Here is a 23,163-nt window from a genome sequence, read left to right on the forward strand (position 1 = left end):
CATCCTCCCTTGCCTTTGTAAATACGGAGACAAAATATTCATTTAAAACCCTTCCCACAGCCTCTGCATCTACACACAAGTTTCCATCTTCATCTCTGATAGGTCCCACTTTTTCCTTAACTAACCTTTTAGCATTAATGTATTGGAAAAACATCTCTGGGTTATCTTTAACTTTATTTGCTAATCTTTTTTCATGCCCTCTCTTTGATTTCCTTATTTCCTTTTTTACTTCGTCCCTGCACTTCCTATATTCGTCTAGGCTATCTGCAGTGCTTAGTCCTTTGTGCCTATCGTACGCTTTCTTTTTCTGTTTGATCTCCCCCTGTATTCCTCTAGACAACCAGGGGGGTCTAGATTTGGCAGTACCACTCTTATTTTTGTTGGGGACATGTCTACTTTGTACAGTTAGGATCTCGCTTTTTAGTGCTTCCCACTGGTTTTCCACTGCTTTATCCTCCAGCAGTGCTGTCCAGTCCACCTCAGCCAAGTACCTTTTCATTTCTGCAAAATTTGCCTTCCCCCAGTTCAAGACTTTTACTCCTGCCTTATCTCTGTCCTTTTCCATGGTAATGCTAAATCTAACTGAATTGTGATCACTGTCCCCGATATGGTCGCCAACTGTCACTTCACCCACTTGCCCTTCTTCGTTCCCCAAGACTAGGACTAGAATTGCATCTCCTCTCGTTGGGTTTGTCATTAATTGGTTGAAAAAATTTTCCTGGAAACACGGCATGAATTTTTCTCCTCAGTGCTCCTTATATTGTTTGAATCCCAGTTGACATTAGGATAGTTGAAGTCTCCTACTATTATTGCCCTCTTGTTCTTACAAGCAGAAATTTGCCTACATATTTGTTGTTCTATCCCCCTTTCACTATTTGGGGGTACGTAGTATACTCCCAGTAGTGTGACTGCCCCTTTTTTATTTCTAAGCTCAATCCATAAAGCCTTGTTTGTTGACCCATTTAGTGTATCATCCCTTCTCACAACTGGAATTGATTCTTTAACCATTAGTGCTACCCCCCTCCTTTTTTATCTCCTACTCTATCGTGCCTGAAGACTCTATAACCAGGGATATTAAGCTGCCAGTTTTGTCCCTCCTTTAGCCAGGTCTCCGTTATAGCAATGACATCCTGCTGCCATGTGTCTACCTGTGCCCTTAACTCATCTATCTTGTTTGTAATACTCCTTGCACTGAAGTACAAACAATTTAACCTTATCAATTTCCCTTGCTGGACACTTTTTAAACTTTGCTTCTCCTGTAACTCCAAGTCTATCACAAAGTCTCTAGCTAATGTTCTACCTCCAATTTTTCTGATCTGAATCTGACCTATCTGATCCTACTCCTGGGATCCCATCCCCCTTCCACATTAGTTTAAGTACTCCCCAACAGAACTAGCAAAAGCCCCCGCAAGGCCACTGGTCCCAGCTCTGCCTGGGTGCAGCCTGTCCGGTTTGTACAGGTCCCACCTTCCCCAGAACCGGTCCCAGTGCCTCAAGAATCTGAATCCCTCCCGGCTACACCATCTCTCCAGCCACGTGTTCATTTGGTCTACCCTCTTATTCCTGTTCTCGCTAGCACGTGGAACTGGGAGTAATCCTGAGATAACTACATTTGAGATCCTGCATTTTAATTTATCTCCTAACTTCCTGTACTGAGCTTGCAGGTCCTCATCCCTTAGTTTACCTATGTCGTTGGTACCAATGTGTACCACGACCACTGGCTGTTTACCTTCCCTCCCCAGAACGTCCTGCAGCCGCTCCGTGACATCTTGGACCCTGGCACCAGGGAGGCAACATACCATCCTTGATTCACGTTTGCGGCCACAGAAGCATCTGTCTGTGCCCCTAACTATTGAATCACCTGTCACTATAGCCCTGCCACTTGTTTGCCTCCCACCCCTCTGAGCAGCAGAGCTACCCACGGTGCCATGAACTTGGCTGTTGCTGCTTTCCCCTGAGAGGCCATCCCCCCGCAACAGTATCCAAAGCGGTATATCTGTTCGAGGGGGATGACCACCGAGGACTCCTGCACTACCTTCCTGAGTCTTTTACTGTTCCTGATGGTCACCCATTCCCTTTCTGCCTGTGTAATCTTCACCTGCAGTGTGACCACCTCGCTAAACGGGCTATCCACAAATTGCTCAGCATCACGGATGCTCCACAATGAGTCCACCCGCAGCTCCAGCTCCGAAATCCGGTTAGCTGGAAGCTGCATTTGGACACACCTTCCGCACACATGGTCACAGCGTCCCTCATTTCCACATCCTGCAGGAGGAGCATATCACAGGCCTGAGTTCTCCTGCCATGACGCCCCCCTCGATTAAGCTAGTTACTCCTTTAAAAAACACGCTAGCTCGGGGCTTTATTTATGTTAGCTAGGAACCTTGTTTCTTGACTAATTATGCTTGTACAGTACTACTATATACTTTTTAAAATATTTTTTAGCTCCTACCTCAGTATTAAGCAATGAATTACTTTAATAGATTGGTTCAATCAGCTGCTTTTTTAAAAATCCACTTTCAGAAGAGTGTCCCTCGCAGGTCTGGTGCACTCTTGAAGGTACAGCCTCTCCCCATCTCTCTTTATTTGGTTTGAGGTTTTTTTTTGCAAAAATATACTTTATTCATAAAATATCTTCAACCACATTCCAAACCATTTCAAAAACACCATTGCAATGGTACAATCAGGTTCAACTTTTACAAAATGTATCACCAGGTGCATCAGTACAAACAATATTACAATCATTTACAGCCTTTCATTTTGAGCTGTACAGCCCGAGGGGATTTCACCAGTTCCCAGTCCCTCGGTGCCCTGTGGCAGAAAGGTCTTAGACAGCGACCCTTCCCCATTGCGCCTTTGCGGCGGCTGCCCCAAGCTTTAGTGCGTCCCTCAGCACGTAGTCCTGGACTTTGGATTGTGCCAGTCCACAACACTCGGTCGGGGACAACTCTTTGCGCTGGAAGACCAACAAGTTTCGGGCAGAACAAAGCGCGTCTTTCACCGAGTTGATGATCCTCCAGCTGCAGTTGATGTTTGTCTCGGTGAGTGTCCCTGGGAATAGCCCGTAGAGCGCAGAGTCCTGTGTCACAGAACTGCTCGGGATGAACCTCGACAGCAACCACTGCATCTCTCTCCAGACCTTCTTTGCGAAGGCACAATCCACAAGGAGGTGAACAACGGTCTCTTCCCCACCACAGCCACCTCGAGGGCAACGTGCAGAGGGGGTGAGACTCCTGATGTGTAGGAAGGATCTGACGGGGAGGGCCTTTCTGTTTTGAGGTGGAGGGAGGGATGGAAACACTACAGCAATGTAATGTTTGGGGCTATTCTGTTCTTTGACAGTGAGTCCTCCTCAATTCCCTTCTGAGTTGTGATGACTGCGCTGACTTCTCCCAGAATGCTTCTCAGTCATGTCTGGGGGTTGTATATAGACCCCCAAACTGTAGTGGTGATGTTGGGAATCGCATTAAACAGGAAATTAGAGATGCATGCAACAAAGGAACATCTGGAATTATGGATGACTTTAATCTGCATATCAATTGGGCAAATCAAATTTGGAGCAATACAGTAGAGGAGGAATTCCTGGAGTGTATACGGAATGGTTTTCTGGACCAATACGTTGAGGAACCAACTGTAGAACAGGCCATCCTAGACTGGGTATTGTGTAATGAGAAAGGAATAATTAACAACCTAGCTGTGCGAGGCCCCTTGGGGATGAGCGACCATAATATGATAGAATTCTTCATCAAGGTGGAGAGTGACGTAGTTGATTCTGAGAGTAGGGTCCTGAATCTTAATAAAGGAAACTACAATGGTATGAGATGCGAGTTGGCTATGATGGATTGGGAAACGTTACTTAAAGGGATGACGGCGGATAGGCAGTGGCAAACATTCAAAGAGCACATGGGTGAACTGCAACAATTGTTTATTCCTGTCTGGCGCAAAAGTAAAACCGGAAAGGTGGCCAAACCATGGCTTGCAAGGGAAATTAGAGATAGTATTAGATCCAAGGAAGAGGCATACAAATTGGCCAGAAAAAACAACAGACCTGAGGATTGGGAGCAGTTTAGAATTCAGCAAAGGAGGACCAAGGGATTCATTAAGAAGGGGAAAATAGAGTACAAGAGTAAGCTTGTGGGGAACACAAAAACTGACTAAAAGTTTCTTTAGGTATGTGAAGAGAAAAAGATTGGTGAAGACAAATGTTAGGTCCCTTACAGTCAGAAACAGGGGAATTTATAATGGGGAACAAAGAAATGGCTGACCAACTAAATACATACTTTGGTTCTGTCTTCATAAAGGAGGACACGAATAACATACCCGAAATGTTGGGGAACACAGGGTTTAGTGAGATGGAGGAACTGAAAGAAATCAGTATTAGTAGGGAAATGTTGTTGGGGGAATTGATGGGATTGAAGGCCGATAAATCCCCAGGGCCTGATAATCTACATCCCAAAGTACTTAAGGAAATGGCCCTAGAAATAGTGGATGCATTGGTGGTCATCTTCTGAGATTCTGTAGACTTTGGAACAGTTCCTACAGATTGGAGGGTAGCTAATGTAACCCCACTATTTTAAAAAGGGAGGTAGAGAGAAATTATAGGGAATTATAGACCAGTCAGCCTGACTGTTGGTTGGGGGGAAAATTCTAGAGTCCATTATAAAAGATTTAATAGCTGAGCACTTGGAAAACAGTGGCAGAATCAGACAGAGTCGGCATGGATTTGCGAAAGGGAAATCATGCTTGACAAATCTACTGGAATTTTTTGAGGATGTAACTAGTAGAGTTGATAAGGGGGAGCCAGGGGATGTGGTTCATTTGGACTTTCAGAAGGCTTTCAACAAAGTCCCATATAAGAGAATAGCGTGTAAAATTAAAGCGCATTGAGTAGTGTATTGAGATGGATTGAAAACTGGTTGGCAGACAGGAAACAAAGAGTAGGAATAAACGGGTCTTTTTCCGAATGGCAGGCAGTGACTAGTGGGGCACCACAGGGACCCCAGCTATTCACAAGATATGTATTAATGATTTAGATGAGGGAACTAAATGTAATATCTCCAAATTTGCAGATGACACAAAGCTGGGTGGGAGGGTGAGCTGTGAGGAGGGTGCAGAGATGCTTCAGTGTGATTTGGACAAGTTGAGTGAGTGGGCAAATGCATGGCAGATGCAGTATAATGTGGATAAATGTGAGGTTATCCACTTTGGTAGCAAAAACAGGAAGGCAGATTATTATCTGAATGGCTATAAATTGAGAGAGGGGAATGTGCAATGAGACCTGGGTGTCCTTGTACACCAATCGCTGAAGGTAAGCACGCAGGTGCAGCAGGCGGTAAAGAAGGCAAATGGTATGTTGGCCTTCATAGCCAGAGGATTCGAGTACATGAGCAGGGATGTCTTGCTGCAAATATACAGGGCCTTGGTGAGACCACACCTGGAATATTGTGTGCAGTTTTGGTCTCCTTATCTGAGGAGGGATGTTCTTGCTCTAGAGGGAGTGCAGCGAAGAGTTACCAGACTGATTCCTGGGATGGCAGGACTGATATATGCGGAGAGATTGAGTGGGTTAGGATTATATTCGCTGGAGTTCAGAAGAATGAGGGGAGATCTCATAGAAACCTATAAAATTCTGACAGGACAGATGCAGGAAGGATGTTCCCAATGGTGGGGGAGCCCAGAACCAGGGGTCACAGTCTGAGGATATGGGGTAGACCATTTAAGACTGAGATGATGAGAAATTTCACCCAGAGAGTGGTGAGCCTGTGGAATTCGCTACCACAGAAAGTAGTAGAGGCCAAAACATTGTATGTTTTCAAGAAGGAGTTAGATACAGCTCTTGGGGCAAAAGGGATCAAAGGATATGGGGAGAAAGTGGGAGTTGGCTATTGAGTTGGATGATCAGCCATGATCATAATGAATGGTGGAGCAGGCTGGAAGGGCTGAATGGCCTACTCCTGCTCCTAGTTTCTATGTTTCAGAGCTGTAGAAATGATGTAGTATCTTGATGTGTGAGGGCATCCAGTGTTTTAAACGAACAAATGGAGATCATTTAAATTTGTTTGACAGTGTGTGTGTAACATGGTGTGGCTCACAGTGCTTTTTTTAACATTTCCTAATAGCATTTTAATTTCAGTGCTTGTTCTGCAGAAACACGGGGACAATTTCTAACAGCTATCAAGTGTTTCTGTAGGCAGTTTATTGTAATTCTGCGTATTCAACTACAATGGGGCAATTGATTAGGCAGCTGGGTGAGTGAGACCTAATTCCCACTATAATGACCCCATAACCACATGCTTTAAGTACTTCAAATCAGTAGGTGGCAGTATTGTTTAAACCTGTAACTTGGATTTGTTGGTGTGTAAAGCCCCATTTCAAAGTGAGAAGGTACCAGTTGACCCAACCCTGTGCAGAGTGTGTTGATAATCTGAGAATGCTAAATTAATTCCCAGGGCCTACAAATTTGGGACAGGGTATTAGTCAGGGTTCCTGCTTCTGCTATCTAACCTCTCTCAGAAATATTTTGAGCATGAACATGTCATTTCGCTGCATAAACTTCTATACCCTCACAAATCCCTCAACGTTCACCAGTCTGATGCAAAATGGTCACTTGGGGCAAGATACTGAAGGCCTCCTGCCATCTGTGGAACCATACAAGGTAATGCATTATCTTCAGATATGGGGTGAGAAGAGAAAATTGGAACAGGAAACTTAGAGGTTCTCATGGGTTTATGAAGTGCTGCTGCCTTTTGTGTGGATGGGGGTGATATACTTTGGGGGGGGGGTCTGGTTATGCTTTCATATATATTCACCTTTACTTGTAACACGCATGCACACTTAATTGCTTTACAAGTATTAGACTGTTAAGCTGGTCTCATTTCAAAGACTGCCACTATATTACATTGATCTGTGCTTTGACAGCAATGAAAGATACTCCATGTCCCTGTGTAGTGTATTTGGATGTGCAAGGTGTGTAGCCACTGTTGTGTAATCCTGCCCAATTTGTGAAATGTTGTCACAAAAACAACAATTGCTGGAAAAGCTCAGCAGGCCTGATAGCATCTGTGGAGAGAAAGACAGAGTTAACATTTCGAGTCCAGATGACTCTTCTTCAGAAATGTTGGTTTGTTTCAGTTATAGGCAGAGGTGGGGAACAGATAAACCGAATACAGCAGGAGTCTGGTTGCAAAGTACAGATTGCTCCAGGTATTTAAGCTTTCATCTTATTTCTTTACTTGAGTTCAAACTTTGATATTCCACATTGCAGTCTTTTAAGACATTTAAAAGCCTATTGCAGGTGTCATATGTCCATTGTTGAAGGCTAAAGTATCTTTTCAGGGGTGAGAAATGTGAATCCTCGGGCTGTTGTGCTATCTCTAGGCTTGGCATTCTTGTTAGTTGAATTGATTGAACAAAATAAATGTAGAACTGCTTGCTTGAATAAATATTTCATTTGGGGTTTCCTTGAATGCTTAATGGATGCGTGTCTGCCCCAGATAGCACAGCTTCCAGCTTTGTTCTGTGCTGAGCAAGCTAATTTCAGCTTGGGCAGCAGAGTTAGTGCGCCACAGTCAAACTTAGCACCTCATTAAGTCAAGAAAAAAGGTCAGCCAGGGCTCTAGTTCCAGCTGTCCCATTTTCTTTGGTTGGGAGCAGATATCGAGCAAGGACGTAATTTGGCCCAGTGGTTATGATTTCAATGGTCAAATAACCTACCAAAGCTTCCTGCCTAGGTTGTGAAGAATGATCACTTGGCTGAGATATCAGCAAGCTGTTGGCACCCACGAGCATGTACCTGTTGAAATATAATTGTTAATCAAAAGAAGCATTTTTTTTTTCATAAGGAAACTGAGTGAAGGAATTGTATGTCTAAGTTGTAATTGTAATGAATCCCCAATACTATAATTGGATCATTAACTGCCAGTTGAAACAATGCCCAATGCTAGACTGCGCTGTAGCCTTGCCCTTCACTTCAAAAATTGTTCTCCCTCATCCAGCTCCTGTCCTTGAACAGAAGTCACATTCTTAAAGACATTTGAGGGGGAAAAAGAGAGACTCATGGATCCCATTCTGGCCTTTGGTGACATTGCTTCAAAAAAAAAAATATCAGGATTTGGTCCCAACAGCTTGTGTTAGTGGAAATCAAAATAAATTGTAATTTTTCTTTCTTCCTCAGGGCCAAATAATGATGGTGAGTACAACTACATTTTGTACTCAATATGTGGCTTAAAGTGCACAGTTTTACATTGTATCTTCCTCTTTTGTGATTTGCCAATTTTAGCCAAAAATAACACCATGTTTGCAACATTTTTATAAAGTCAAATTGAATCCATGTATGATCACAGCAAAAATTTGATCGATTTTCTTTCCAAAAAATAATGCTGCTAGTTGAAAGTATGCAACAGTTGGTACCTCTTTCACAAGCAGATCAGTTGATGCCTGTCCAAAAATAGCTGTACTGCATCAGAAATCCTAATGCTGCATTAAGTTTCTAATACTGCAGCCTGAAAAGGCAGTGGTTTTTGATGACCTTTAAACATCGCATGCTGCACTTGTTAACATCTTCCTGGTTAACTTAGGAAGAACTACATTATTCCTGATGCAATTGTGGAGAAACATTAATCTGCTAAAAGAATTGTGACTTTTGTCTGGCTGCAAAGTCCCTTGCTCTAGTTTCTAATCTTTCATCTTTGTAGTCACGGGGGTTTTTTTACTGTTACCCATACGGCAAACTAGCAGAATTTAACTACTTCTATGGAAAAGTCTTAAATGCTATTCATTTCTTTCTTTCTTTCTTTCTTCTGTAAAGCATGTTTTTATTTATTGTATTGGGAACCTGTGCTTCAAATACTTAATTAGGAATTGTTTTCTCTCAGAAAGCGGAGGTTTGCCAGAACGATGTGTCTCGCTGACTGGGAATTCCGAGTCAATTCAGTAAGTACAAATGTCCCAGTTACTGTCAACAACGATGGTTTGCTGTGTAGTCGTGTACAGAACCAGTGTTCAGGAATGAGGCAGTACCTCTGTCCATGTCCCACGCTTAAGTGTTGAGTAATACGTTGTTGGGTTTAGATTTTATTCAAAGGAGCACATTTGGATAGCAGGGTGCCCGAGTGCAGTTGGACAACTGAGTTCCCCTCATGAGGCCCTTCTGCCTTAATTGAGTTTCTTCACTGATAGTAACAGCTTTCCTTTTGAATCTGTCTTCAGTGGAATCCTTTGACCAAAATAGGAAGGGAAGAGGTTGGAGGTGTAAAGTTGAGATCCCGGCCCCCGGAGTGTACTTATCTTGCTGGCTGTATTGGAGTTCTGTTGCTGTTGAATCCACCAGGTGTTCTGGTGATTACATCAGTCTCCAAATCTGGAACAGTTGAACAAGATGGAACATCTTCAAGACTTTGCCTTATTATTAGTCAGAAATTCTGCTTTCCTGCAAAGCCTATATTCCAGGACTGCTGGAATATTATAGCCTATTTGGATGTTTGGAAGAACCCTGGCTCACTTAGTTTCAGTACAGTTCAACTGTACAGCTCTGATCATCCAGTTCAGAGAACCTTTTGCACTCTACAACTGTTAGGGCCGGAGCAAAAATCAGCGTTGTTTCATACCACACATTGTCAGGGTGTAGAAAAATATCTCTTTAAACATCTGAGGAGGGTTTTCTTTCAACTCACATCTTCCTTTGTAATATAGCTGCACGAACACTGCAGGATTTCTCAGGGACCGACTCCAGAGTGAGAAAATGTTTGCCAGTAACTAAAATAGCAATTAAATGATTTATGTAATGCTATTTGCATTCATGTGGATTATATTTACAGGACAGCGAAAATGCTACTAGATGAGATTGTGTCTCGGGGTCGAGGTGGGCCTCCAGGTCAGACCCATGATACCACAAATGGACAAAACGGATCCATTCAGGAGATTGTGATTCCAGCAGGAAAGGCTGGACTAATTATTGGCAAAGGGGGAGAGACCATCAAACAACTTCAGGTACAAAGGGGAAGGGGAGAAAGGAAACCTGACGGGTTAAAATTCAATTTATCTGTTGAAGCCAGTCTGAAAGATGACTTTATTCAGTAGATTAAATCCAAGTTCCCAGAACAGAATAGTTTGGGGTCCTAAGTAAGTTAAGACAGGAACCAATTATGAACATGCTGTTCAATTAAATTTCACTCCTAGTTCCATTCAGCAGGAGTCCAAAGCCTGAGAATCAGAGTTGGGCAAGTGATTTGTTTGAGTGAATTGTCACTGTTCATAAACCAGGAGCCCAGCTGCCCTGTGGACTTTGCGATATTTATTTACACAACAGATCATATATTTAAAATTTTTGGAGTGTTTAACTTATTATTGGCGATCCTAAGAAGTATTAACAAATGCTGGTATCTTTAGCATAGTCACATTTTACAAGAAGACATAGTCCATATGTGAAGGGAGGGTGAAAAGCCAGTTTAAATTTAAGTACTTTACACAGCAGGTAGTGAATTGATGGAATGGGCTGCTTGAGAAGGCAGAGAGTTGACCAGCTTGAGAGAGAGAAAAGCAGAAAATGCTGGAAATACTCAGCAGGTCTGGCAGCATCTGTGGAGAGAGTAACAGAGTTAATGTTGTGAAAAGTTAACTCTGTTTCTCCCTCCACAGATGCTGCCAAGCCTGCTGAGTATTTCTAGCATCCACAGTATTTTGCTTTTGTATACTGTTTCAGAGAGAGTTAGATTAAGTGCCTAGTGAAAAATTTGAAAAACTTTTAAATTCAGGAGATTAATTGTTTTGCAGCGACATGTACTTTAGTAAAAACTCCTTTGAGCAAATGTTATATCTCTGGTTTGCAGGCAGTATGGTGCATGGTAAGGCTTGACATTGTGCTACACTTAACTATTAATTATGTAAAGGCACTGAATTACCCAAAGAAATATGATGTTCCTGGCTTTGATGTGTTTGGTCCATAACATGCTGATAATGTAAATCCAGAAATTTGTAATTAACTTTGCAGACTGCTGGTTTTTAGATAAGAGTTTGCGTCCCAAATTTTATTAACAGGGATCCTGCTAGCACTCTAATCCTAAAGGATCTGCCTTCTTTGTCAACAGGAGCGTGCTGGAGTGAAGATGATTTTAATCCAAGATGGTTCGCAAAATGCTAATGTAGATAAACCACTCCGAATTATTGGTGACCCCTTTAAAGTACAGGTACGATATTGCTTGTGTATCTGAATTCAGATTGCACCATCTATATGTAGATTATCATCACCTCTACCTCCAGCCTTCCTGCCAACTCCACCTACTACAAGATCATCTTGGCAAGCACAGATATCCCTGGCTGCTTTTCTCCACTTTCAACCATCTTTCAACACCTCTTCCATCCTCACTGACAAGTGTGAGGAACTTGTCAGTAAGATTGAGACAAATTGTCTTGACTGCTTCCCTCTTCCTGTTGCTGACCAAAGCAAACCGTCCCCAGCCCAAGTTCTTAACCTTAGCTAGTTTCTCTTCCCTTGCCTTCACCCATGATGCCCTCTAGTGCCACACCAGAGACACCACTTGCTCCCTTGACTCTATTGCCAGTAAACTGCTGCCCATCAAACTGCCCTTTTGGCCCTGATGCTAGCTGGTATTGTGTTTGACTCCCTCTCACCACTATTCCCCTCCCTTTGAAAGTTATCAACCTGTCCTACAAAAATTTGCCTTCTACCCTTCTGAACTACCACCCAACTTCTCTAGGTTTATAAAGGTTTCATCTCTATGGATGTCATTTGGAGGCCTGGGTTTGAATAAAACCAAGAGCTAAGAGGGTGTTTACTATCTGCCTATAGTGCAGGCCTGGAAATTGGACTTGATTAGTGAGGTAGCTGTCCATGCTGTAGCTTACAACGCATCATCACCAATTTTGAAGTTGGTTACTGTTGTAATGTAGGCAATTGTGGCATCTGATTTCCACACAGCAAGCTCCCACAGACAGCTGTGAGATTAATTACCAGATAATCTGGCTGCCCTATTGTTTGAGGGATAAATATTGACCAGTTCACCAGGAGAACTGCCTTTCTTCTCGAACAGTGCCATACGATCTCCCATTTCCACCTGAGAGAGTCAGTGGGGCTTTGGTTTAAAATTTTATGCAAAAGAAAAAGACATCATTACTTTCAGTACTACACTGAAGTGTGAGCCTGGATTATATGGTCAAATCCCTGAAGTAGGCAAGCTTGCTGTATCATGTAGAAGATTTTGCACAATTTTTCAAATTGCTAAGCAGTGGCACTCCTACCATTGCCCAATATCTATATGAAAGGTTCACAGCAGAAATCTGTCACTTAGATGCCAAATAAAGCAGCCATTGTTCAACCCTAGTTCCAAGAAACATTTTTTTATTCCCCCTCTACCCTCCAAGCCATTTTTCTGTTTCCATTTCCTGAAGCAGGCATTCACACAATTTCTGAGATTGCCCCACGCTCACAATCCAAACATGGAACCTCACCTGTCCTTGCCCCTGTCTGCAAACTTGTGTGCACTAGAGTTAGACTGGTGCATTCATTTTGCAAAAAAACCCAATATTGAGGTGGCACTTTCAATCTGATCTAAATTCTAACTTAAATCTGAGGTGAAATTGTGATAGTCTTTGGCTAATTCTGAAGTATAGCTCTAAATCTGCCAATAGCAGTGAGCTTTTTCTGCTTTCAATTATAGTGTCTGGTGTTACTTTATACAGTTAATTTCCTTTGTGAACCATTACAGCAAGCACGAGACATGGTAATGGAGATTCTGCATGAACGTGACCAGGGAGGATTTGGGGACAGAAATGAGTTCGGCAACCGAGGAGCTGGTGGAGTTGGTGGTTTAGACGTAAGTGTTAAATGTGTATTTTTCTTTGCTCATTTTTGGTGGTTGAGGAAAAATGGTGTATTTAATTTGTGCTAAATTCATCAGGGCTTCTAAAATTCATTAACTGACTATATTCTGTTTTGTTTTCTGAAGGGAACAAGTACTTGAAACATTAACTTACTTGAGCGGTAATCTTGTAATGGATAAATCATCCATGGAGTGTAGACCCATTTTCTGGATTTCCAATACTTTCAGCATTTCCCTCAACGTCTTTCTCCCAAAACATTGCTAACACTTGCTGGCTGTGGTTTAAATGGTTGCCAGTAACTTGTTAAAATCATCCTTCTCTGAGAGTTCTGGCAGCCTGTTCAATCATTGAGTCCATAACAGCTAAACCCAAAGTGGTGTGTGCACACTGCAGGGTACAGTCACTGGATAGTGCTGAGAAGCTGAAGTTCAGGTTTATTTTCTCTTTCCTTGACCCAACTGCCCTCTGGTTTAAGTAACTTTGATTACCTGGTTTTTGTCACCTTTATGACCTAGGCCAAGGTTAGCGGCTAATCTCTACACTGGTGCTCTAGAGGAGAAACTCCAATGATCAAAGTCACAAGAAAGGCATGAATATAGATGTGGAGAGAATGCTTCTAAATAGGGGCCGTAAAGACAAGATAGTTACTAATAATTCCAATCGGGAAATGAGGAGAAATTCCTTTATTTCGTAGTTATAATGTGGAACTCGCTACCACAGGAAGTGTTTGAGATGCTTTCTAAAGGTGGCTAAACAAGTATGTGAGAAAAGGGGAAAGAAAGATTTGAAATGAGGCAGGTGGAATGGAAGGGAGTAGCTGGGCTGAATGACCTGTTTCAGTACCGTGTTTTTCAAGTTTAAATTTATAACAAAGGAGTGCAAGTTTTCTTTTGAACCCTTTGTTTATTCTGCTGACCAGTTGATGGGAGCTGGCCATCTGGAAGCTGCAAAGATAGTATATATAATTGTCTAACTACTATGCAACTTCAGAAGAAAGACTAAATGTGTTCAGTGTTGTCCTGCCTGATTCACACAATTGGGCTTGTTCAGCAGAGCCATACAGACTTGAAGTGTTAACTCTCTCTTCACAGATGCTGCCAGACCTGAGTTTTTCCAGCATTTTCTGTTTTCGTTCAGCGGAGAGTTACGTCCTAATGAATTGACCTTTTTCCCTGACGTGCATTTGCACCCCCCCCACCCCAAAACCCTCTCGGCCTTGGTATTATGTAAACTTTAAAAACTGCCTTTTTCCACACCAAGTCATGCAGTCTTCATTAGAATGCATATGATGGTTTCTTCAACATAGGGTGCTTTTGTAAATGGAAGGAACATTCCTTGATTTTTATTTTGTTCCTTATCCTTCCCTCCCAAGAAGTTCCAAACCTTCAGTCCCTATGAGGTGCATTTTATTCCTCGACTCTTCAGCAGCAACAGTACAGCTCATCTCCCTCAAATCTGACTATTCTGATGCTTGGTACTCCAACCTGCAGGCTGGCTAATGCTGTTTTTGATCTGCAATATCTGCTACCTGAAAACCCATAGAGCATGTTTGGTTGGGTTGCAATGGTGCAGTAACAGAGGATGTTTAATGTTACCCAGGCACATTTGAAAGCTCCCACATTTAAACCCTGATATATATTATATATTTTGGTAGATATGTATACTTATGTAGGTATTAAATAATACATATCTCTGTATCTAATTTGGAGCTAATTAGATCAACCACTTGCATGGTGTGCAAGCTCCTCCTTTCACCTGCGTCATTCCTTTGTCATATAACCTGGTCCTTGTTTTTAGGAGCACAAGTCAGACCATGTGATGTTTGTGCTTTCTCTATCCTTCCAATCGAATGAACCTTTTGTGTTGCTTGAGAGTGTGTGCTCCTTTACTAAGGTCTTCTGCAGGCTGAGCCAGCGAGAGGTAACTTGGGTTTGGTTGTTCTTTGTAGCCACTTTTTATACTTGCATTTTTCTTTTTTTTTAGAGAAAGTAGAAATTTTTTGCCTTGCTTCATTCTGTGAGGTTTCCATTGTGTCATCCCATCCCAATGTTAAATGGATGGTTAACGGTACAAATAATTTCGGTTGCAACTTTTGTAGAGGTTAATGGACACCTTGGATGATCTCTGGGGTCTCCACTTGGGAAAGATGTAAACATCATGACTAATTTACATAAGCAATTTCCATTGTAAATGTAAACATAGGAATTAGTAGTGGGAAAAATTGATGGGAATTGTGTGCAGACGTAAGAGTATATAGATGGCGTTGTGACCTTTATACATAATCCCTTAAACTCTAGGTGCCAGTGCCTCGGCATTCGGTAGGAATTGTGATTGGACGAAGTGGAGAAATGATCAAGAAAATACAAAATGATGCTGGAGTCCGAATACAGTTCAAACCAGGTCAGTCCCTGTATGTGCATTGGGTGTCTGACAAACTAAATATAAATCCTGGAGCTCTCCAGATTTTAAACTGTAGCACTGGGTGTGACTGGAGTCCACTACAATGAGAAATGCCTTGTATTGGATTAGGCACTTGATTGGAGTGCACAAACTTGTCTGAAATCACTCGTCCTGTTGGCACCCAGTATAAACTTTTCTCCAGGCCCAACCTTCTGCAAACTTCCTTTTGCAGCAGATGATGGTCCACTGCCATTGAAAGGAGACAAAGTTCCCAGCTGCAATACTGCTTGGGAGATTGTACCACAGAGAGAGAGACACAGCAATGTGTCCAATATCCTCTATGTAGATGCTTCAGATTGATCTAGGACACCTGGGTGTGTGAAGTGCAAACGCTTACTATTACTTTCTTGTCTCGTGGCATGACCTTTTTTTTGCTTTCTTCTCCCCTGTTCCCCTTCCCCAGCTACACAACTGGGGGATGAAGGTTAATTATGAGCAGAACTCATCAAATTAACACACATTCTAGAGAATTTTACCGTGCTTTGGTTTTGAGGGACTAATTCCAAAGCCATTGGCCTGAAATGACCTGAGTATTGAAGGGTAATGCAGCAGTGGTGTTTATTGGGTTTCGCCTTCATGGTGCAGGCTTGTTCTGATCTCACCTGCACCGTCAAGCTTAAACAGAGCAGAAGGCTAGTTCAATCACTATCCCAAGAACAGATTGTCCCCCTTCGACCAGGGAATGATGCGTGGAGAGACCTAATGGAGGAAAAAAATTGATTCCCCCCACCCCGCCCTTTCCTTCCTCAAAAATGCCATGATGTTCAAGGTCTGGAGTGGAATGCTTTATGGCATTATCAAGAACATTACACCTATAGGATCCAATTAAACATCATACCAGCAATCAGGGTAAATGTGACAGAATGAGCTCTCTACATCCCTTTATTTAAATATTTGTTTTTTTTTTGAGAAATTGGTTCATTATTTCAGGTGCTGTCTGTTCCATTTGGACTGATTTCTGTAATGCACGCTGTGGCTGCTCTGGAACTGCTAACTTTCATCTTTCAATAAAGTCCTTTTCCTTTTTTCATCCCGTAGATGATGGGTCTACGCCAGATAAGATAGCGCATGTAATGGGGCCTCCAGAGAGATGCCAGCATGCTGCACAAATAATTACTGACCTTCTGCAGAACGTGCGGGTATGGAGTAGACTTTTGTTCTCGCTTTCTTCCTTACTGATTTCCTCCCCTTAACTCTCCACTCCTGAAGGTGGCGAGTGTTCCATGGGTAGTGGGGGGGCCTCTAGTTATTTGCCCATTTTTTTTCCAGTGGAGGGGGAGACACCACAATAGAAAGGTCCTGCTTGATCCAACATCCGTGTTGTCACTTGAAGCCAGAGTGTTACACAGCAACTGGGGTCAGGAATGAGTAACGTAAAATAAAACTGCAGTCCTAAGCTTTAGCAAATTGGTCTTTCTGGGATTGCAAGGTAACTTTGAGAATCTTTGCAGTGAACTCCATGCTGTGAAACCTACTGTATAAGCTGCTCCTTTTATGCATGTTTCATCCTTCACGCTTGTACATTCATAGGGCTCCAACAAAATGGATATCTATATTTACCCTAAGAAACGTGTGCGAGGCTCCATTCTGTAGTTAAAATTGGGTTGTGGATGCCTGTGTCTTTTGGGGAGTGTCGTTGAGGTGACCAGTGATCCCTCTAAATTTTCTTCGTGCATGGCCTTTTTATTTCACCATATGACATCGTCAAATTCTTTTGCGCAATGGTGCACGTGTAATACCTTAAAAGGGATGGTCTGTGAGTGGCCTGCACAGGGCACATAGCTTAGCGGGGTCATTGGTGGTGAGCACAATGGGTGGCATCACTCGCCACAAACTCCCTAAGATCTGCCTGGACCTCAATCCAGCTCTGATGAATGGGATGAGAGTTGGCTGTCCACTCGTGATGCTTTCACAACAGGAATAAATTCACTAAAATTGCAACCTTGCTTAATGGTGAGATGGATCTGTGTGGGAAAAGTTTTGTACTTCTGACTGTTGTGTGAGGAGTATGTTTGAGGTTGGACTCGAGCCACCCTTGCCTCTTGAACACTCAAAGTTCATATCAACTGGTATTTTTTTTTTTTAAGTGGTGAAATAAGAGTACAAATATTTGGCTGTTTAAACCTAGACATGATTGAGCAAAAACAGGTTTCTGAAAATCAATAGCTTAATTATTTTGGGATTAATAAAGCACAAGTTGAGTTAACTGGAGGATATTGTCTCAGTTTGAGAATGGCATAACTTTGTTTTGAAAGATGTACAGTTTAGCAATTGGGGTTATTGCACTGTCATGCCATCTTTCACCATCCCCAGATCGTGCAAGTGACTTAAAAAAAAATTTACAGTTGGAAATACTCAGCAATTCAGGCAGTATCTATGGAGAGGAAGGTTGGGTTAATGTTTCAGCTCCATGATCTTGTATTGCTCTGAAACATTAACCCTCCCTGCTTCTCTGACCCGAGTGCCGCACTTTCTGGTTTTCAGATTTGTAACAGCTGCAATATTTTGCTTACTGCTTGACCACGCAAGGTGCTGTTAACAACTATGTTAAATTGATTTGTTTTAGTGTGAATTGCCATAGAAGTATGGGTGGATTGTGCTGCCACATGACTAATATTTCCAGCTATTTTTGCTATACAAGATGTCAGGTTATTTAGTGTAAAGTCACTTGAGTCACATCTACAGCTTGCTTTGTCCCTCCAATTTTCTCCTATGCTATGAAAGTGCTGACTCCTGTTGGATCAGTTCCCTCACTGCTGGCTATTGCTTGCTAACTGTTGGCATCGTGTGTTCTTATGCAGTTTCCAGCAGAGCATGCTGGCTAGTGGTGTGAAAGGGAGCCTGAAGCAGATTGTGCACCCTGGGCCTTTTGTAATGTTCCCCTCCCACCACAGCAGAGATAGACCAGTATAGGCTGGCCTGTGTCGTTAAGTAACTGCTAGCTAGAGAATTCACCAGCTGCCCCAAACCGAAAGCTCAGAAACTTTTTGACATTGAGAAAGAGCTAAATTTAAACCCGCTTACCGCCTTCTCCACTCACAGCTCTGGAGGTCCTGATCTCAATCAGGCACAAGAAAGATGCTGAGGGAAGTAGAGACATGGAATTCTCTTTTCCCTAAAGGCTGTGGATACTGGGACACTTGAAGCTTTCAGGACTGAAACCAATAGTTTTTTTTTAACATTTCTTGAGAAATGAAGAACTCTGAAGTTCTTCTCAGAGCTCTGAAGAAGGGTCAATCAGACTTGAAACGTTAACTTTGTTTTTCTCTCCACAGATGCTGTCAGACTTGCTGAGTTTTCCCAACATTTTCTGTTCTTTCAAATTTCCAGCATCCGCAGTATTTTGCTTTTATATAAGATCCTGAGGTAGCTTGACAGGGTGGATGCTGAGAGGATGTTTTGGGAGTGACTAGAACTAAGAGGCACAGATTAAAAATAAGGGATCTCCCATTTATGATGAAGATGAGGAGAAGTACTTCCTCAGGGTCGTTAGTCTGTGGAACTCTCTTCCACAGAGAGCAGTGGAGGCTGAGTCATTGAAAATTTTTAAGGCTGAGTTAGATTCTCAACTAACATGGGTATAGGGGTAGACAGGAAAGTAGAGACCACAGTCAGCTCAACCATGTTCCGATCAAATAGCGGAGCAGGCTTGAGGGACTGAATGCCTACTCCTAATTCGTATGTTCACATGTATGTTTTAATGTTCAGTTTCACTGCAGAACTCATCAATTAGCAAATTCATCAAGAAAGTCCTAACTCCCAGTGGATATTTCTGAACTCCTGTGGGTGGGTCCGGACATTAATGTCTTATTCTCTGACTTTGTGTTGTAAATTCTGTGCTTGTACAGGCTGGTCCAACTGGTCCTCCAGGGCCTGGGATGCCTGGCCCTGGCCGAGGAAGGGGAAGGGGACAAGGCTCGTGGGGTATGGGACCTCCTGGAGGAGAGATGGCCTTCTCAGTCCCCAGCCACAAATGTGGTTTAGTTATTGGCAGAGGTAGGTTATTGAGTCGGTACGATGGTGACGTTGAATCTCTTTGCTTTGGCTCTTGCAATGTGCATTGTATTTGAGAGTGAATCTGTGCTGAGAGGGGAGGGAATGGAAGGGGGGTGGTTGGGATGGGGAAGCAGGAAGGGGAGGTTGAAGGGTGGGGCTGGACGGGGAGGACTGTGCGATGTGGGCAATGGGAGTGGGAGGGATAGGGTGAGGATGGCAGAGGAGGATGACATGGGATGGATATTTTAAAAAGTACTGGTGCAATAAAGATACTAATTTAATTGAAAATGTTTTGCAGGTCTCTGCAACATTATTAATAAAACGAAGTCCGATTTCTTGCTTTATATTGTGAATGAATAGGTTAGGTCATTCCCTAGATTCAGGGAAGAATCCATTAGATTGGAAAGTAGCGAATGTAACTCCTTCATTCAAAAAGGGAAGGAGACAAAGCAGGAAACTGCAGGCCAGTTAGCTTAACATCTGTCATAGAGAAAATGTTAGAAGCTATTATTAAAGATGTTATAGGGCACTTAGAAAAGTTCAGGGTAATCAGGCAGAGTCAATTTGGTTTTGTGAAAGGCAAATCATGTTTAGCCAATTTATAGGAGTTCTTTGAAGGAGTCACATGTGCTGTGGATAAAGGGGAACTGGTGCATGTACTGTACTTAGATTTCCAGAAGGCGTTTGATAAGGTGCCACATCAAAGGTTATTGTGGAAGATAAAAGCTTGTGGTGTAGGGGGTAACCTATTGGCATGGACAGAAGATTGGCTAGCTAACAGGAAACAAAGGGTTTGCATAAATGAGCCTTTTTCTGGTTGGCGGAATGTAATGAGCTGCGTGTCACAGGGATCAGTGCTGGGGCCTCAACGTTTTACAATTTATATAAATAACTTGGATGAAGGGACCGAAGGGTAGCTGAATTTGCTGATGACACAAAGATAGGTAGGGATGTAGATAGTTTAAGTGAATGGGCAAAGAACTGGCAAATGGAGTATAATGTGAGAAAGTGTAAAATTGTCCATTTATTTATAAAGAGTATTATCTAAATGGTGAGGGATTGCAGAGCTCTGAGATTCAGAGGGATCTAGGTGCCCTCGTGCATAAATCTCAAAAGGTTAGTATGCAGGTACAGCAGGTAATTAGGAAAGCTAATAGAATGTTATCATTTATTGTGAGGGGAATTGATTACAGATATAGGGAACGTATGCTTCAGTTATACAGGGCATTGGTGAGATTGCATCTGGAGTACTGTGTACAGTATTGGTCTCCTTATTTAAGAAAGGATGTAAAAGTGTTGGAAGTAGTTCAGAGTAGGTTTACTAGACTAATACCTGGATTGTTTTATGAGGAAAGGTTGGACAGGCTAGGCTTGTATCCACTGGAGTTTAGAAGAGTAAGAGGCGACTTGATAGAAACACAAGATCCTGAAGGGTTTTGACATGGTGGATATGGAAAGAATGTTTTCTCGAACTCGGGGAGAGAGACTGCGAGGTTCTTAAGCAAATTGATATAGGGAGTGACAAGGTATTGGAGGTGTTGGCAGGCTTAAAAGTGGACAAATCTCCAGGTCCGGATGATTTGTGTTCCAGACTGCTGAGGGAGGCAAGGGAGGAGATCGCAGCCGCTCTGACCCAAATTTTTAGTTCCTCTCTGGCCTCGGGGGAGCTGCCAGAGGACTGGAGAACAGCTAATGTGGTTCTGCTATTTAAGAAGGGTTGTAGAGATAAGCCAGGGAACTACAGGCCAGTGAGTCTCACGTCAGTGGTAGGGAAACTATTGGGGAAATTTCTGAAGGAGAGTATCTATCTCCACTTGGAGAGGCAAGGTTTGATCAGGGATAGTCAGCATGGCTTTGTCAGAGGGAGGTCATGCCTAACAAATTTGACTGAATTTTTTGAGGAGGTAACCAGGTGTGTAGATGAGGGTAGTGCAGTTGATGTAGTTTATATGGATTTCAGCAAAGGATTACTAAGTTTGCGGATGACACAAAGATTGGCCGGGTGGTTAACAGTGAGGTTGAGTGTCTTGGTCTACAGGAAGATATAGACGGGATGGTCAAATGGGCAGATAAGTGGCAGATGGAATTTAACCCTGAAAAGTGAGAGGTGATACACTGGAAGGAGTAATTTGACAAGGAAGTATTCAATGAACGGCATGGCACTAGGAAGTTCTGAGGAACAAAGGGACCTTGGTGTGTGTGTGTCTATAGATCTCTGAAGGCAGAGGGGCATGTTAGTGGGGTGGTGAAAAAGGCATATGGGATGCTTTATGAACCTTTATCAACTGAGGCATAGATTACAAAAGTAAGAAGGTCATGTTGGAGTTGTATAGAACCTTGGTGAGGCCACAGCTGGAGTACTGTGTGCAGGTCTGGTCGCCACATTATAGGAAGGATGTGATTGCACTGGAGGGGGTGCAGAGGAGATTCACCAGGATGTTGCTTGGGATGAAACATCTAAGTTATGAAGAGAGTTTGGATAGACTTGGGTTGTTTTCGTTGGAGCAGAGAAGAATGAGGGGCGACCTGATCGAGGTGTACAAGATTATATGGGGCATGGACAGGGTGGATAGGGAGCAGCTGTTCCCCTTAGTTGAAGGGTCAGTCACAAGGGGGCATAAGTTCAAGGTGAGGGGCAGGAGGTTTAGGGGGGGATGTGAGGGAAAACTTTTTTACCCAGAGGGTGGTGACGGTCTGGAATGCTCTGCCTGGGAGGGTGGTGGAGGCGGGTTGCCTCACATCCTTTAAAAAGTACCTGGATGAGCACTTGGCACATCATAACATTCAAGGCTATGGGCCAAGTGCTGGTAAATGGGATTAGGTTAGTAGGTCAGGTGTTTCTCACGTGTCAGTGCAGACTCGATGGGCCAAAGGGCCTCTTCTGCACTGTGATTCTTGTGGGAGAATCTAGAACTAGGGATCACTGTTTAAAAATAAGAGGTCACCCATTTAAGACAGAGAAAGCAAAGTCTTTGAATATTTTTACGGCAGAGGTAGATAGATTCTTGATGAGTAAGGGAGTGAATGGTTATCTAGGGTAGGCGGGTATGTGGAGTTGAGGTTACATGACCTTATTGAATGGCAGAGCGGGCTCAAAGGGCTAAGTGACCTCCTGCTCCAAATTCGTATGTTCCGTATGTTATTGCTGCTGAACTGAGGTTAATTGTTGGAATCTTGCAGGTGGGGAGAATGTGAAGGCAATAAACCAACAGACGGGTGCATTTGTGGAACTGCAGAGACAGCCGCCTCCTAATGGCGATCCAAACTTCAAACTTTTCACCATTCGGGGTTCACCCCAACAGATTGACCATGCCAAACAGCTCATTGAGGAAAAGATAGAGGTAACTTCACCCCTACCTTGAGGGCTTCATCATTTTTAAAACTGACTGTAAACTGAGTTTGCAGAAATCAATGCAAATCATTTTAACAAGTTATCTATCAGCATCTACACTTGCAAGTTCACATCATGTTTTAGTGAATTCAGACACGTTCTGTGCACGGTCTCCAACTGGAGACGAAGTCTAGTGTCCTATGTTATATTGTGCTCACCCTAGGTTCTCTAATATACTGAACTCTGGTATTGATTATTTAGAAGGGGAGATATCCTGCACTGACCTGTAACTTACTCCAGTTTAATAACTCCACCAGCGTAATCGCAGATGTAATTGGAGTTTTAATTTAGATCTTCAAATGTACTTAAAATGGCCCAACGATCTGAATGTTCATGGGTCCCTTCTCAACAGGGAAGTCGAGTGATGCTGTGGTTCACCCCTTGGCACATCTGATTTGCCTGACCCTTCTGTCTGCACTGCTCATTCAGTGCGCAGACTGGTGTCTGTGTCTGTGTCTGTGGCATTGCAGGTGGCCTTG

The 23,163-nt window shown here is 42.9% G+C and overlaps 1 protein-coding gene across 4 annotated transcripts in view; it reads left to right on the top strand.

The window, feature by feature from the left end:
• The window catches only part of khsrp (KH-type splicing regulatory protein), a 65,367-nt gene that overhangs the window by 30,252 nt on the left and 11,952 nt on the right, over positions 1-23,163 (top strand). For 2 of the 4 annotated variants that reach the window (XM_078531327.1, XM_078531330.1), the window contains exons 6-15: positions 7,132-7,203; positions 8,174-8,188; positions 8,874-8,931; positions 9,816-9,987; positions 11,085-11,183; positions 12,723-12,830; positions 15,135-15,237; positions 16,336-16,436; positions 19,146-19,293; positions 22,474-22,634. In XM_078531327.1, coding sequence (XP_078387453.1) covers positions 7,132-7,203; positions 8,174-8,188; positions 8,874-8,931; positions 9,816-9,987; positions 11,085-11,183; positions 12,723-12,830; positions 15,135-15,237; positions 16,336-16,436; positions 19,146-19,293; positions 22,474-22,634 — 1,037 coding nt within the window. The remainder of the gene's footprint in view (positions 1-7,131; positions 7,204-8,173; positions 8,189-8,873; positions 8,932-9,815; positions 9,988-11,084; positions 11,184-12,722; positions 12,831-15,134; positions 15,238-16,335; positions 16,437-19,145; positions 19,294-22,473; positions 22,635-23,163) is intronic. The other 2 variants (XM_078531328.1, XM_078531329.1) reach the window with 2 other exon arrangements.

The sequence above is a fragment of the Cetorhinus maximus genome, chromosome 28 (genome assembly GCF_964194155.1).
Source record: "Cetorhinus maximus chromosome 28, sCetMax3.hap1.1, whole genome shotgun sequence".
NCBI classification, from domain to species: Eukaryota; Metazoa; Chordata; class Chondrichthyes; order Lamniformes; family Cetorhinidae; genus Cetorhinus; species Cetorhinus maximus.